This window comes from Letharia columbiana, assembly GCF_014066305.1.
Source record: "Letharia columbiana isolate WasteWater2 chromosome Unknown Sc0000037_s0, whole genome shotgun sequence".
NCBI lineage: Eukaryota > Fungi > Ascomycota > Lecanoromycetes > Lecanorales > Parmeliaceae > Letharia > Letharia columbiana.
In genome coordinates, this window is record NW_023501081.1 from 9790 (window position 1) to 22843 (window position 13054).

The window sequence follows — 13054 nt, forward strand, 5'->3', positions numbered from 1 at the left end:
CTTAATTAGTTAAGCCCTAAAATCGAATTTCAATAATAATAGGTAGGTAAGGGAAGACGATATAGACGCTTAGACCGGGTACGTTTATTACATATCCGAAATGGTAATAGGCGGTATTGCGGACATCGAAAGAGGGTGAAAATTCGTTCTAATCTGCAGTTTCGGCGAGACGCTAATTTCTTATATAAAGGTCGCTCTTAACGTTATGAGTAGCTAACGAATAAGAATTAAAGTTAATCTCATTTCGAGCGAAGGCGAGGGAGCTTATAAAGTCTAAGAAGCTATCGTAATCGAAGCTAACTTAAATCGAGCTAGGCGTAAGCTCGTTGGCGTAAAAGTAGATCTTAAAAAGTGTGGGCGATATAGAGGATATGCCGATAATTATCTCCCGTAGCTGCTTTACGATAAGAGCTATCTGCGACGGAATCTTACGATTCTTAAAGAAGATTAGGCTCTTTAAGCACGTTTATCTTACCGAGCGAGTACTTTCAGATAGCTTCGAGGCCGACGTACTCGCCTTTATACTCCTTTATATGCTAAGCTTAACCGCGACGATAGACGAAATCTTCACACCCTCGAAAAGCCGTCAGTTGTTTAATAACCTTCTTCGCGGCTCTGATACGGTACTACTTATCGAATAATGCGGGCTTAGGCTCCGATCAAGTAGCCTCTTATCCAGAGGATCATCGGGCAACGAGTCCTCATCCTCGTCCTCGTTCTCGTTCTCGTCGAAATCGGCTAATAAAGCGTTAAGGCCGTTACCGATACTCTTTAAAGCCTATCGATTCGCGCCGGACTGAGTAGACGTCTCGCTTACTTTCCTTCGTTTCTCGAGCGTAACGGGCGTCTCCACTTTCGAAGAGGCCAAGGCCGAGCGCTTTAAGAGTAGACTCTATTGAGATCTCGAAGAAGAAAGAGTTAGCTGCGGACTTACTAGCTCTTACTTCGCGATAAAAAAATCTTAATTCTAATTACGCCGACCTGCGTTTAATACTAGGGATATATTAAGAAGAAAAGCCGACGGGTATACGAGTAGAAGACTAATCTATCTTTAAGGTTAAGGGAGTAGATCTTAAGAAAGAAAAGGCTAGCCGCGGACGTATTAGCTCTTTCTTTAATATAATAAGAGCTTAGGTCCTAGCCACTCTGCCCTATAATTAATACTAAAAATATACTCGAAGGAGAGCTGAGAGATAATGGAGTAGAAGACTAATATATCTTAACGAATGGAGTAGAAAACCTGAAGGCAAGAACGAGTAATCGATGGGGGTCCGTCGTTTAGATACGAAGAGAGCTATTAATTTAGGGTATACTCGATATCACTAATTAGGTGCTAACTGCCGTTGACGATAGGGGGGAGCTAGCCGTCTAAGAACCTACGCGACTATCATTATAATTATTGTCGAATTTAAAACCTTAATACGACGTTATAGAACTCCAGCTAAACGAAGGATTTACTATATTCAGAGTTAGTATAAAAGTAAACTCGACCGATTAACCTCCGCTATAGCTGCTTTTATCGTCCGAGTCAATCTCGACTATATTATCGTATATACGGGTGTCATCTACTTACTTCCTACTCGAGATCTTTAACGAGATCGAGGTCGGCGAGATGTAAATCAAGCTTTAAGAGTGTAAGCGAAGGACTTAAACCTTAACTGGCCTAGCTTAAGACTTCGTCTCGCTATATTTACTAAATAGAGAAGAGAATAACGTATTAGGCGCGTCGGTGAAATCGATACTATCGAACGCGATCTCGAGTCTACTACCTCTTACGAGCTTTAATCATCGCCGAAGACTAAGAGAGCGGCAGTCGCCTACGACGGGGGTTCGATATAAATAGCATTATATTTAAACGAGGCAGACGCTATAGATGGGTGATATAGATAGATAATATAAGTAAATAGTATAGGTAGGGGTGATACTATAACGACGAAAGACGCGTAAAGAGTTGAGTGGATAACTTGAAGAGAGACTAGGCGAGTAGTGCGGTGTGTCTTTATAATCCCCTAAGGATTATTCTCTAAACCTCGCCCCTGGTGGTTAGATATCTTAGATGAAACAACGACTAAGTAGGGATACCATCGGGTATAATTAGTCTGATCCCCGAGTCTATCGAAACGCTCTATCTATAACAATATCCGCAGGGATTATAATTAGGATTTCGGATAAGAAAAGGCTTATAGTTTAAGCCGAAATTTACATTCAATCGTATATATAATCTAAGAAAGAAACAAAGAATGGCACGACAAAACGCTCGTCTCTCTTATTAATCTAAGAAACAAAGGATAGCACGATAAAACGCTCGTCCCTCTTATTCTTTACCGCCCATTCAAATATTAGCAATAGTTTCCCCGAAGTTCTATTCGACAGCTAATAAATACGAAGAGACTAATCACTGCGTTATACCAACTCGATATCCCGCCCAACTTCTACGAAATTATATTAGAACTACGCGTTATACGTAAGTAGATAGCTCATAGCAGAGATACTAACCTTTAACTTATATAAATCCGGTTGCGATAATAATAAAAGCTACGAACTCGACGCGCTATATTAAGCTAAGCGCAGCGGCTTCTACGATTACGACATATCAGCACCTACGTATTCTATATCGATCGACGGCTAATAGTAAGCTACTTACCTTAACTGCGGATACTAGAAACTAATAAAGAAGGCTTACTAATAGAAATCGGTCTCGCACTCGCGACTAAGCTATCTTTAGTATTACGCGATCGATATCTAAGGGTCTATAGACTTACATTATTCGATAAGATAAAGTTTCAGCTAGGCCTAAGACATAATTAGCGATATGGTAAAATATACTTAAGCGTAAGTAGTCGAATACATTATAGATAACGTTGGGTATTATTATTATTATTGCTTAAAGAAAGAGTTTTCTCGCGAAAGGAGCTTTAAAAGATTAAGTCTTACATTATCAAGATCTAGCCGATTATAGGCTTAGTAGTTTTTAAAGTTTAGGTCTTATCTAATCAAGACCTAAATCACAGAGCTTAGCGCTCTTTCCACCATCCGCGTATTAGAAAACTATCGACGTTTCTACGCCGGGTCTTTATAGATTAACGCTAATTCTACCTCGGCAGTTATTCTTAACAACCATCCGCCGAAATAGCACGTTATTCGATTACGCGTATCTAATACTCCTAACAATCAAAATTCTCCGGCTACTATATCTCTTCACCTTATATATACTCTAACTCGAGCCTTATATCGCAGTATAATCGAGTAAGTTAAACGATAATAAATTAAGACCAAGATATAAGTTTTATTATAGCGCTCCCATGAATAAAAGCACGGCGCTAATTCTTATTGCCTATTTATAGATTCAACTGATTATAATAATAGAATTTCGTATAAGCATTATCGCTCGCTTCGACTAAGTGCATACTAGATAAAATAGATATATCTCTCGAGCTCGTATAAGTAACGTTCTCTTAACGGTAGTCGATAGTATAAGTTTAATCTTAAGTGATGCGTTCAGCCAAGTCGAGAATCCTACCTTCTTTAATTAATCGTCGTATTACAGCGAAGCGGAAATTTTTAAATATAAATACGTTTAAGCTTAAGGACGTAATCGGAGCCCTCTCGAGTAGCCCGTCTATCCCGGCGGCGTAAGGTTAATTACCTTATCTACGACGTAAACGTTCGCTGGCTAATATAGGCGTAGCCAGAAGATACCTCGAGGATGTCGAGAATCGAAGCGTTCGAAGAGCTAAAGGAAAGTAGTGTCTCTACTATAAAGTCGGCTAAGTTAAAATCGAAGGCTGCTCGTTAGTACCTCATACGCTCTACTAAGAGGTACCCACTGACGCTATTAATAGGCTCTACGGCAGATAGAAAGAGAAAGACTAGAAGGGCGGCGGTAGATACGCCCACGAAAAAGGTCGAGATTGAAGCTAAATTAGGCGGGGCGAAGAAGGAAAAAACGAAGTAGAAACTGGGATAAGGTAATACCTTAAAGCCACGCCGCTAAGCGATCGGTCGCGAGTACGCTAATAGAGGTTATACGCTAACGAAGGTTTAGTAATCGACAACTTAATAAAGGAGGATAATACCCCGATATACGATACCCCCTAATCCGCTTTCCATCAGTACCAAGGAGTTTAAACCTATCCGCGTAACCTTTACCGCCCTCGACGCTAGATATATTTAAGGACCTAGGCGAGAACGTTTAAAGCTTTATTCTTTACGGCAAGGCGTAACGAGGTAGAGAAGATCTAATAATGTTATATAATAATGCCTACAGTAATATTACATGTGAAGAAAGTATATATAAGTAAGAACCTAGACGAGGATATTTAAAGCTTTACCCTACGGCAAGGCGTGACGAAATAGAGATTTAATAATATTATATGATCATACCTGCAGTAATATTACACATGAAGAAATCATTAACATCATCTGCGATCTACCGTGCAATATATAATAAAACATCGTTAATCCCCAACATCTACCACTTAAATCCTTCCCATCCCAACATCTACCACTTAAATCCTTCCCCCGCCTAATATCTACCACTAAAATCCTTCTCGTCGTTCTACGAAATTAACGACCCTCTAACGAAGAGTTAAGCTTAGGCTCTTTCTCTAGCTCCTTATATACTCGATAGATAACCACGCTCAGGTTCAAGTCGAGTAACGCCGCTCTCATTCGTGCGAATGCCTAAAAGATTAGACGTCCCGTAAATCCGTTATATATAGCGACAGTGCCGTTATTCTACCTCCAGTATAAGCGAAAATAACTAGAGTTTTTGAGCTCGAGGATCTCGACCCATCGGTAGCTAACGACTTCCGCTAAGAGCCCCGCCGTCGCTGACGTAGTGGATATCCATATCGTCGAACATAATCCCTCTAATGCGTTTTCTCCCATACTCGAAGAGGACCTTCCGAGAGGGTTCGGGCTACAGCGCGTCGAACCCGCGGTTCAGCACGAGGTATAGTAGTAAGCGATCGAGGACAACTGCGGCACGGGCTATCCGAATATTTCCATCGCACCGCCTATATAACCTGCCGCCTCCGTCAAATCGCGACTAAAAGGGTTTCTCGGCACGAGCCGTTTAAGTCTGAGGCTAAGAGCCCGAAGCGAGATCGGAATATCGGAGGCGGCGAGTCGGTCTAGGTTCGAGCACCACGAAAGAATAAGCCGGGCATCGCCATCCCGGCTTCTGCGTTTAAGATACACTACGATATCCTTCGAGTAAGATACTAAGAGAAACGTTCATTCGTATATAGCCGCCTCTACGCTTCATCTCAGAAGCTTTCAAACGGCGACGAACTAGGTCGACTAGAGTATCCCTAATACGGCTTAGATCGCGTTACGTAATATTATATCAGGATCGGGCGATTATAGCCCTCATCCAGTAGATTAGAGAATACAACTCCGCCAGCCGACGCGTTTTAATAGACGCTATTTAATCGCAACTGCTTAGCCCGACGCGTATTAAACGCCCGAGGATAAGACAGGCATCGAGCGCGTAGGTGTTTACACCTTAGAGAAGACATCGTATCGAATATCGATAAGACTGAACTTACGCTCTCTACACACGTTAAGTGTATACGTTAAGATCGGATAAAATCTCAGTTAAGGAGGACTCGGATATACTTCGTATTATTTCCGAGGATCGAAAAGCCCATCGCACTCTCGACTATAATGAAAGGAATACTATTAAGTATCTCCTAATAGCGATAGAGGTAGATTATATTCAATTAAGGCCTAAGCCATACTAATACCTTAGAGGTAACGAGATTACGCATATCTCGTCTTCGCTAAGTTCGAGAATATTATTCGGTAGCAGTTCGTAACGCTATATTTCCCTAGAACTGTTAGTCGTATACTATAAAATGAGAGCGGGAACTACTAGCGCAGAATATACGGATATATATATCGTCGCCAGATGGCGATCATAGCTATCCTAGACCTCGAGGCGTTAAAAGATATAGCGCGATTATTATCGAACGTTAGAGTCTTAATCGATTAAGACTCGATAGAAGATTGTATAATGCGGCTAAGATCTTCAGCGCTGCGATATAAAGTAGGTTTAATATACTTTCTAGCCGTTAGTAGTAACCGTTCTTTTCTAATCATAGGGATCAGAGAAACTTTAATAGAATTCGAGTTATTTTTCGCTATTAGCCGCTCGCAGAGCCGTCATTAACTTAGCAACGATTAAGCGCGCGGACCAGCCAAACCTCGAGCACTCGCGTTTAAGAAGTATACTTTATTCTTAATTCTCTCAACATCATAATATCACATATCATTCGTCGAAAGGATTGCGAACATATATACCTTTAAAGAGCTTCACGGCCGTATTACCTAGGTATACCGCTAAGAAGACGACGATAGATGTTAACGGAGATTTAATAAAGGTGGATAAGAATTTAATAAAGGTAAATAAGGTCGGACTTAACGACGTAGATTTAACTACGACGCTACGCTCCTAGAGGTAGAAATATACTAATTCTCGCTACTTGCTTATAGGCGGGAATATAAGCTAAGATAGAACTCTATATAGGCGCGTTCGCTAGCTATAACTAAAGATATACTAGCTCAAAGATCTATAGGTGAAGGCTCATATCGACGATATCTTTCTAACGTTCGTCGATAGTCTAAGAGTCTTTATTTAAGATTAATCTAATCTCAGCCGAAGTAGTTTAATTCGGTTACTAATATCTATATAGCGGAGAATAACGTATCTAAGTCTAAGACGCTCGACGATCGATTAATGAAAGTCGGCGCCCTCTTCGTTTATTAAAAAACTTAGTAAGCTAAAGAAACCCACCTTTATCGAGAGGCTGTAGGCTTCTCATCAATACCTCATACGCTTCACTAAAAGATACCTACTAACGCTATCAATAGGCCCTACGAGCGAACGAAGAGAAGGAGGCTAGAAAAGCGACGGTAGATGGGGTCACGGAAAAGGTTCAAGGTAGATCAAACCCGTTCTATAACTTTAAACTATGAATATACTAATAGAGGCGTAGTAATCGTATTTAAGAGTACCGATAACGATCTTCTTCGAGTAAATGATAGTCCCAGCAAGCGTGATAAGGAAAAGAATAAGGAACTCGGCAAGAAGGTGTTAAAAAATTATAAGGTAAATATGCGTAGGCAAAAATTAAGGGAGTAAAGCCTTACTTAGTAGTAAGGTATTACGGCTCTAGTCTAGTAGTACCGCACAATAGAGTCGAATATATTACTTCAAGAAACTATCTAATAATAAAGAGTCATTACAACGTTTATACTATAACATATAATACATAAATAAACGCCGCCGAAATCCTAATATCTAACCCCTTCTACACTTATAGCGTACGCTTAACTTAATTAACTCCTTAACTTACTCCGCCCGTAGGCGAGTCCTTACAACGTCCATACTATAATATATAATATATAAATAAACACCGCCGAAATCCTAATATCTAACCCCTTCTACACTTATAGCGTACGCTCAACTCAATTAACTCCTTAACTTACTCCGCCCGTGGGCGAGGCGAATAAATTAGATTTTAGCGCGTGGAGTATAGGCCTAGTAGATTACGGCCGCGACGGTTATTCGCTTTATCTAAGAGCGTGTCTTTGCTATAGAAGGTAGCGCCTATCCTTCCCCTAAACCCATTATAGGTCCGCACGTCGTCCCTCGCCATATCTTTAGTAGAGTATAAAGTAATTAGCGTTTACATACCGGATAAGTCCGATTCAGCGGTAGTCGACGCTTCTTTCACTCGTAAACCAAGGTCGTAAGGCGGAAACGGTAAGGTTATCGAGAATCTCTATTTTTGCCTACGCGCTGATCTACTCGAGTCTATAGCTTACGACCAGAAACGGCGATAGTCAATTTAGCACGAAGGTGAGTGGTACTAATCGCTGCGAATAATCTTCGCACTTCAATTATTTGAGATTATCGAGATTATCTAACGCCTTTACCTTGAAGGGAAGGTTCACTTAATCCTTTCAGGCTCGGGCTTCGACGCGTTTCGCGTTATTATTGATCTCGAAGCCGATATAGTAAACTCGAAAGGGCGGATCGTCGTTATAAGTTTTTACGGTACAGCCGAGGCACTGGTAACCACCCTTCTACGTTTAGAATACGCTACAATATCCTTCGAAAAGAAGATAAAGAATATAATCGTGGGGGAGGAAACCGCCTTTACGCTCATCCGGAGTTACACGTAGACGATTACGGATTAACCTAACGAGGGCGTCTCTGATCTCGTTCACGTCGTATTACGTTAGATCTTACCAAGAACGAGGCGATAGTCGCCCTCATTCAGAACGTCAAGCACTCATTATCGAACAGATTTTTCTCCTCTGCCGGCGGCATCTGGTCGTATTTATTTATACCGATACGTATTAGGCGTCCAAGTACGAGATAGACGTTTCACGGCGTAGGTATTATCTCTCCTAAGAGAGTAGAGTGTCTAATCTAAACTCTAGGCACCCCGACTCTCCGAGGGAGGCTAAAGGTCCATATCAAGTGTACCTCCATATCTATAAGCGTCTAGGTCGAAAGGTAGATCAGGGTGCCTTCGCATAGGCCATTAAGCCTCATATCCTTATTGGCGACTTCAGCACGAACGTATGTATTTATAAGGTAACTTTGATGGCGTCGTTGAAAGCGTAAGAGGTAGTCTATAGTTAACTAAGGCGCTAGCCATACGGATGCCTTAAAGATAACGAGATTACGTATCTCGTCTTCGCTAAGCTCGAGGATATTAACCGATAGCAGTTAATAACGTTCGAACTTCCTAAAATCGTTCGTTAGCCGTAAACTATAGATCGAGAGCTGACACTACAGGCGTAGATATACGATTATATATATCGTCGCCAGATAGCGATTAAAGTCATCTTAAACCTCGAGGCGTAGAAAGGTACGGCGCTTATAACGCTTATAGTGTGAATTGATGAGGATTAAGTCTTGATTAGTTAAGAGCTAAAGGCGGGTAAACTTACAGTAGAATCGTCCTTCGGATATTAAACGTATTTGAGTAGATATAGAGAAAGTCTAGAGGGCGAGTAATTGGCGAAAAGAATACGCTTTATAAATCTAGCGATAAATATTTCTCGATTTATAATACCGCGAAAGCTAGTCTAAAATAAACTCCGCGTTATTAATTAATTAGGCGATACGCTAGCGAAGAGTCTAAGTTAGCCTAAAGGTAGCTCGACAGTATAAGATAATATAATTACCGTGTAATCATCAGAACGATAGAACTTCACGAGGCTTTCGGACGTAATAATATATTTTCATTCGAGATCGGTTCTTATAACAATCTAATATACATATAGTTCAAGATGCAGGTACGCCCCGTGAAAGTACCCACATCTACGTTCGTCGCTAGCCTTATTCCCGCCATCATCCCTCGACCCCAATAGATTCTACACCTCCCCCACGCTAACTTCATCATCCCTATTCCGATCTATATCGATCTCTAAGCCTTCTATAACGATTAACCGATCGTCGATACCCTCTACTTCATATTTATCGAGATCTTCATTAGATTCTAATATCCTCTCCAGATCAGAATCGCGATCGAAAGTCTCATCTCCAAGGACCTCTCCAACTCCTTTATCTACAATTACGACTAGATTAGACGGAGATTCCATACTCATAACGGCCACCTACCTTAATTAAGCTACTGGCGACGACACTAAAGTAAATAAACGAGTTATTCCATATCATTCGAAATCCAATTACTCGTCTAAGAACTCATATAGAAGAGCGATTAACTAAAGAAGAAGTACGTTAGCGGACAAGGTCGTTAGCTTATAATATGCTAGCTGATCTAAGATAAAGGAGAATCGCCTAAAGAGCGAACGACACTCTCTCGAGATATGTCATCTATCGTAAAGGTTGGACTACTATAGGTAAGTAGACAGCGAGAGTCGTAAAATAAAGCTATTCTAGCGAAATTATTATTTTTAAGCGCTTTATTTATTTATTTATTCTAGATAACGCGGAAGATCCCATATCCCGCTTCCCGGGCGTTTCTATAATATTTATAGCGAATGCTAAGTAATACGTAAGGAAAACAACAGTTACTCGTTAGTACCCTTACCAGTATTAATCCCCAGCGACGTCCGCTAATCTTAATCATCCCAAATCTTACCTATAAGCTACCACACATTATTGTCTCAGATATTAGATTCTCGCACCGATTAACGCTGAAGGAAATATACTTGAAGACCAGCTGGCGAGGTCTAACGATATCCTTTATACTATCTACCACTCCCATATCTCGACACCTACTAAGGTCAGCTGCGACTACATCGAATAGAAGTAATTCGATCGTAATAAGTAAGTTCGAAATCGAGATCTCTCTCTCGAGGAAAGTCTATAGTTCGATAGATATTCTTATTCTTAAAATAAGCCGCCCGCGAAGGTAAACTCGATAGAGAGTATAACATATAAGCAACCACGTTGCTGGAGTTAACTAAGATCTACCGCGAGGCTACGAAAAGCGACGAGCATAATCTAGACTCCACCGTCGTCGTTGATTCCAGCTTCTCAATTATCCGACACATCTCGCGGCGTAAACAAACCCGATAGAGGTACGATTAAGAATCCTACCGTCTCGAAAGATTATTATAACAGAGAAAGCTAATCCGCATAAGACAAACTTCCTATAAGGTTCAAATACGACCGAGGGCAATCACGACGACGGTAGACTCTTCTACCGACGCCAAAGGGGATTCGTAGAATCCCTAGATACCTCCTTCACAATATAGTAAATCACAACATAGTAAATCGCAACATAGTAAACCGCAAATCCACGGCGAAAAGGGGAATAAGAGGCGGAAGACGAAGAACCTATTCTCTAACCGAGTGCGGGTATACCAGAAATAAGGTAAAAATAATACGGCCTTAATCGCTACGATAGATCGATAAGAGTCTATAGCGCGAGGGGTGTAGGAGCTACGTTCAGGAACGGTCGATTAAGAGAAAGAACATAAACGGGTAAAGAAAAAGCCGGCTACTCGAAGGCGAGGCGGAGATAAAACAACGTAAACATATCGACGGAGACGGCCGACTTAATCAATAATCAAATCATATATTTCTACCGGGTGTTTAAAAGACCAGACGCCAGCCGACTGCATAACCTAATAAGACGGAATCCGATTATATCTAAAGAAGGGAAGGGCATTAAAGCATCATCCGCCGACGATACAGCTCTTACTAAAGAATCGACAGCGGCCGTTAAAGAAGTGGATCGAGTCTCTACAATAACAACATCAAACGCGTATCGAGGAACTAAATGCTATCTTCAAGCGATACCTATCCGATATAAAGCAATATCAGAAATACGAGAAGACGTTACGAGATACCGAAATCCCCGGTTCCGATACACACGAGCGGATGCGAGCCTTAAATCTAACGACCTTTTAAGGACGTAGGGTTATAACTCTCGTTAAAGCCTACTACCTTTACGTGATATAAGGCTTTAATATCGAGCAGGCGGCGGCGAAAGAGGAAGACATCACTGACGGCGATCTACGCCGAGCTCGAAATAAGCTATAGAACTCGATTGCGGTAAGTAAGACCTATTTTATCTTACAGAACGTATTCACGCCTAATATCTTTACCCTCTTACCGAAGCAAATTCCCAACTAATAGATATCTTTCCTACAGACTCCTATAAACCTATCTTCTTATCATCTATACTAAAACGTAATAACAGCTTCCGAAGCTCGATGTAGTCGGGAATAAGTCTTACGAAGGTGACGCACCGCATTACCTCCAGTATTCCAGAGACCATAGCATTATACCGCAACATTCTCGAGCTTATATTAAACCCCTTAATCGAAGGCCAAGATATTCGATTCTTAAAGATGAAGACCTCGAAGCGTAGCCGACTAAGCTTACTACAATTAATTACACCGACAGAGATCGAGCTAACTATAAGTATAGATATCGAGAACATCAAAAGCGAAGACCAGCGGCGAATTTAAGAGATCGAGGAGAATATAGACGTTATTACGCAGAGGCTGCTAGATCTAATACCGCCAGACGATAATATCACGTCTTCGACCTCGAAGGTTCAGCCGTCAAATCGAGATAACGCAGACGTTGCTCTCGATAAGAGCAAAGAAGAAGAGTCATTTCATTCCTCGGCTATATTCCGATCGTGAAGGTAATAAATAATATTCATATAAGATCCGTGGTCGTAAAAGGTCATCAAACAGAAGGCTAATAGTATATACATATCTTAAAGGGTACTTCCTGCATATTTTTCGCTTTGCTTTTTACTTACGTACTTTAGACCGAGACTATTCGAGACGAGAGGAAACCGATATAAGGGACGACTTAGTACTCGCAAACAGTTACGGCTATATAGAAATAACGCATATACAAGTAGATATATAGATATATAGATATGTAGATATATAATTAGGACATATCCAACACGAGGGTAGCTAAGGCCTTTCTAAACATGCAAATAGCCTCTAGAAAACCCCTTAGCGCTAGAAAAACTCTCATATCTAAGCGATATGCCCTAGAGTTAAAATAAAGCTATATATAGAATATATAGGTGTATAAGTGGAAGGGAGAACAATAATATAGCTCTAAAAGAGAATGGTTCGAATAAAGAGCCTACTACTAATGTAGTAGCCATACAAATAATACTCGCCATAGCCACCTATATCCCCACTATCGCATATCGCATAATAATGAAACGATTAATTAAACAACCACGAACGCTATGGCCTCAGAACGGACCCACTAATCTATAGTTCCTACAGTTCCTTACTATTACGAATGGCAGGACGTATGGCATGAGAGGATAAATGAGAATTATACGGGACTTAATCGTATAAGAACACGCTACACTTAGTATAGGGCTACCTCAACGCGAAGGCCACCCCAACGCGAATCGATTTTACGCCTAAATTCTAAAACTTTAAGTATAGCGTATTTCTATACGATTACGGTGCATGGATTATAGGCGAGACTAAGTGCTTTTTCTATATCCGCGCGTATATCCCGTAAGGAGCATGCGCACAGTAATATACCACGGCATATACATTCGCTCTTTCG

At 41.0% G+C, this 13054-nt stretch overlaps 1 protein-coding gene across 1 annotated transcript; it reads right to left on the reverse strand.

Moving 5' to 3' along the window:
• Positions 1 to 9396: 9396 nt before the first annotated feature.
• Positions 9397 to 9630, reverse strand: HO173_009071 (uncharacterized protein; the record flags this gene model as incomplete). The annotated part of the gene is made up of 2 exons (XM_037310964.1): positions 9397 to 9590; positions 9627 to 9630. 2 exons carry the CDS (start codon positions 9628 to 9630, stop codon positions 9397 to 9399), a joined length of 198 nt encoding a protein of 65 aa, XP_037162058.1.
• Between the last annotated feature and the right edge of the window lie 3424 nt (positions 9631 to 13054).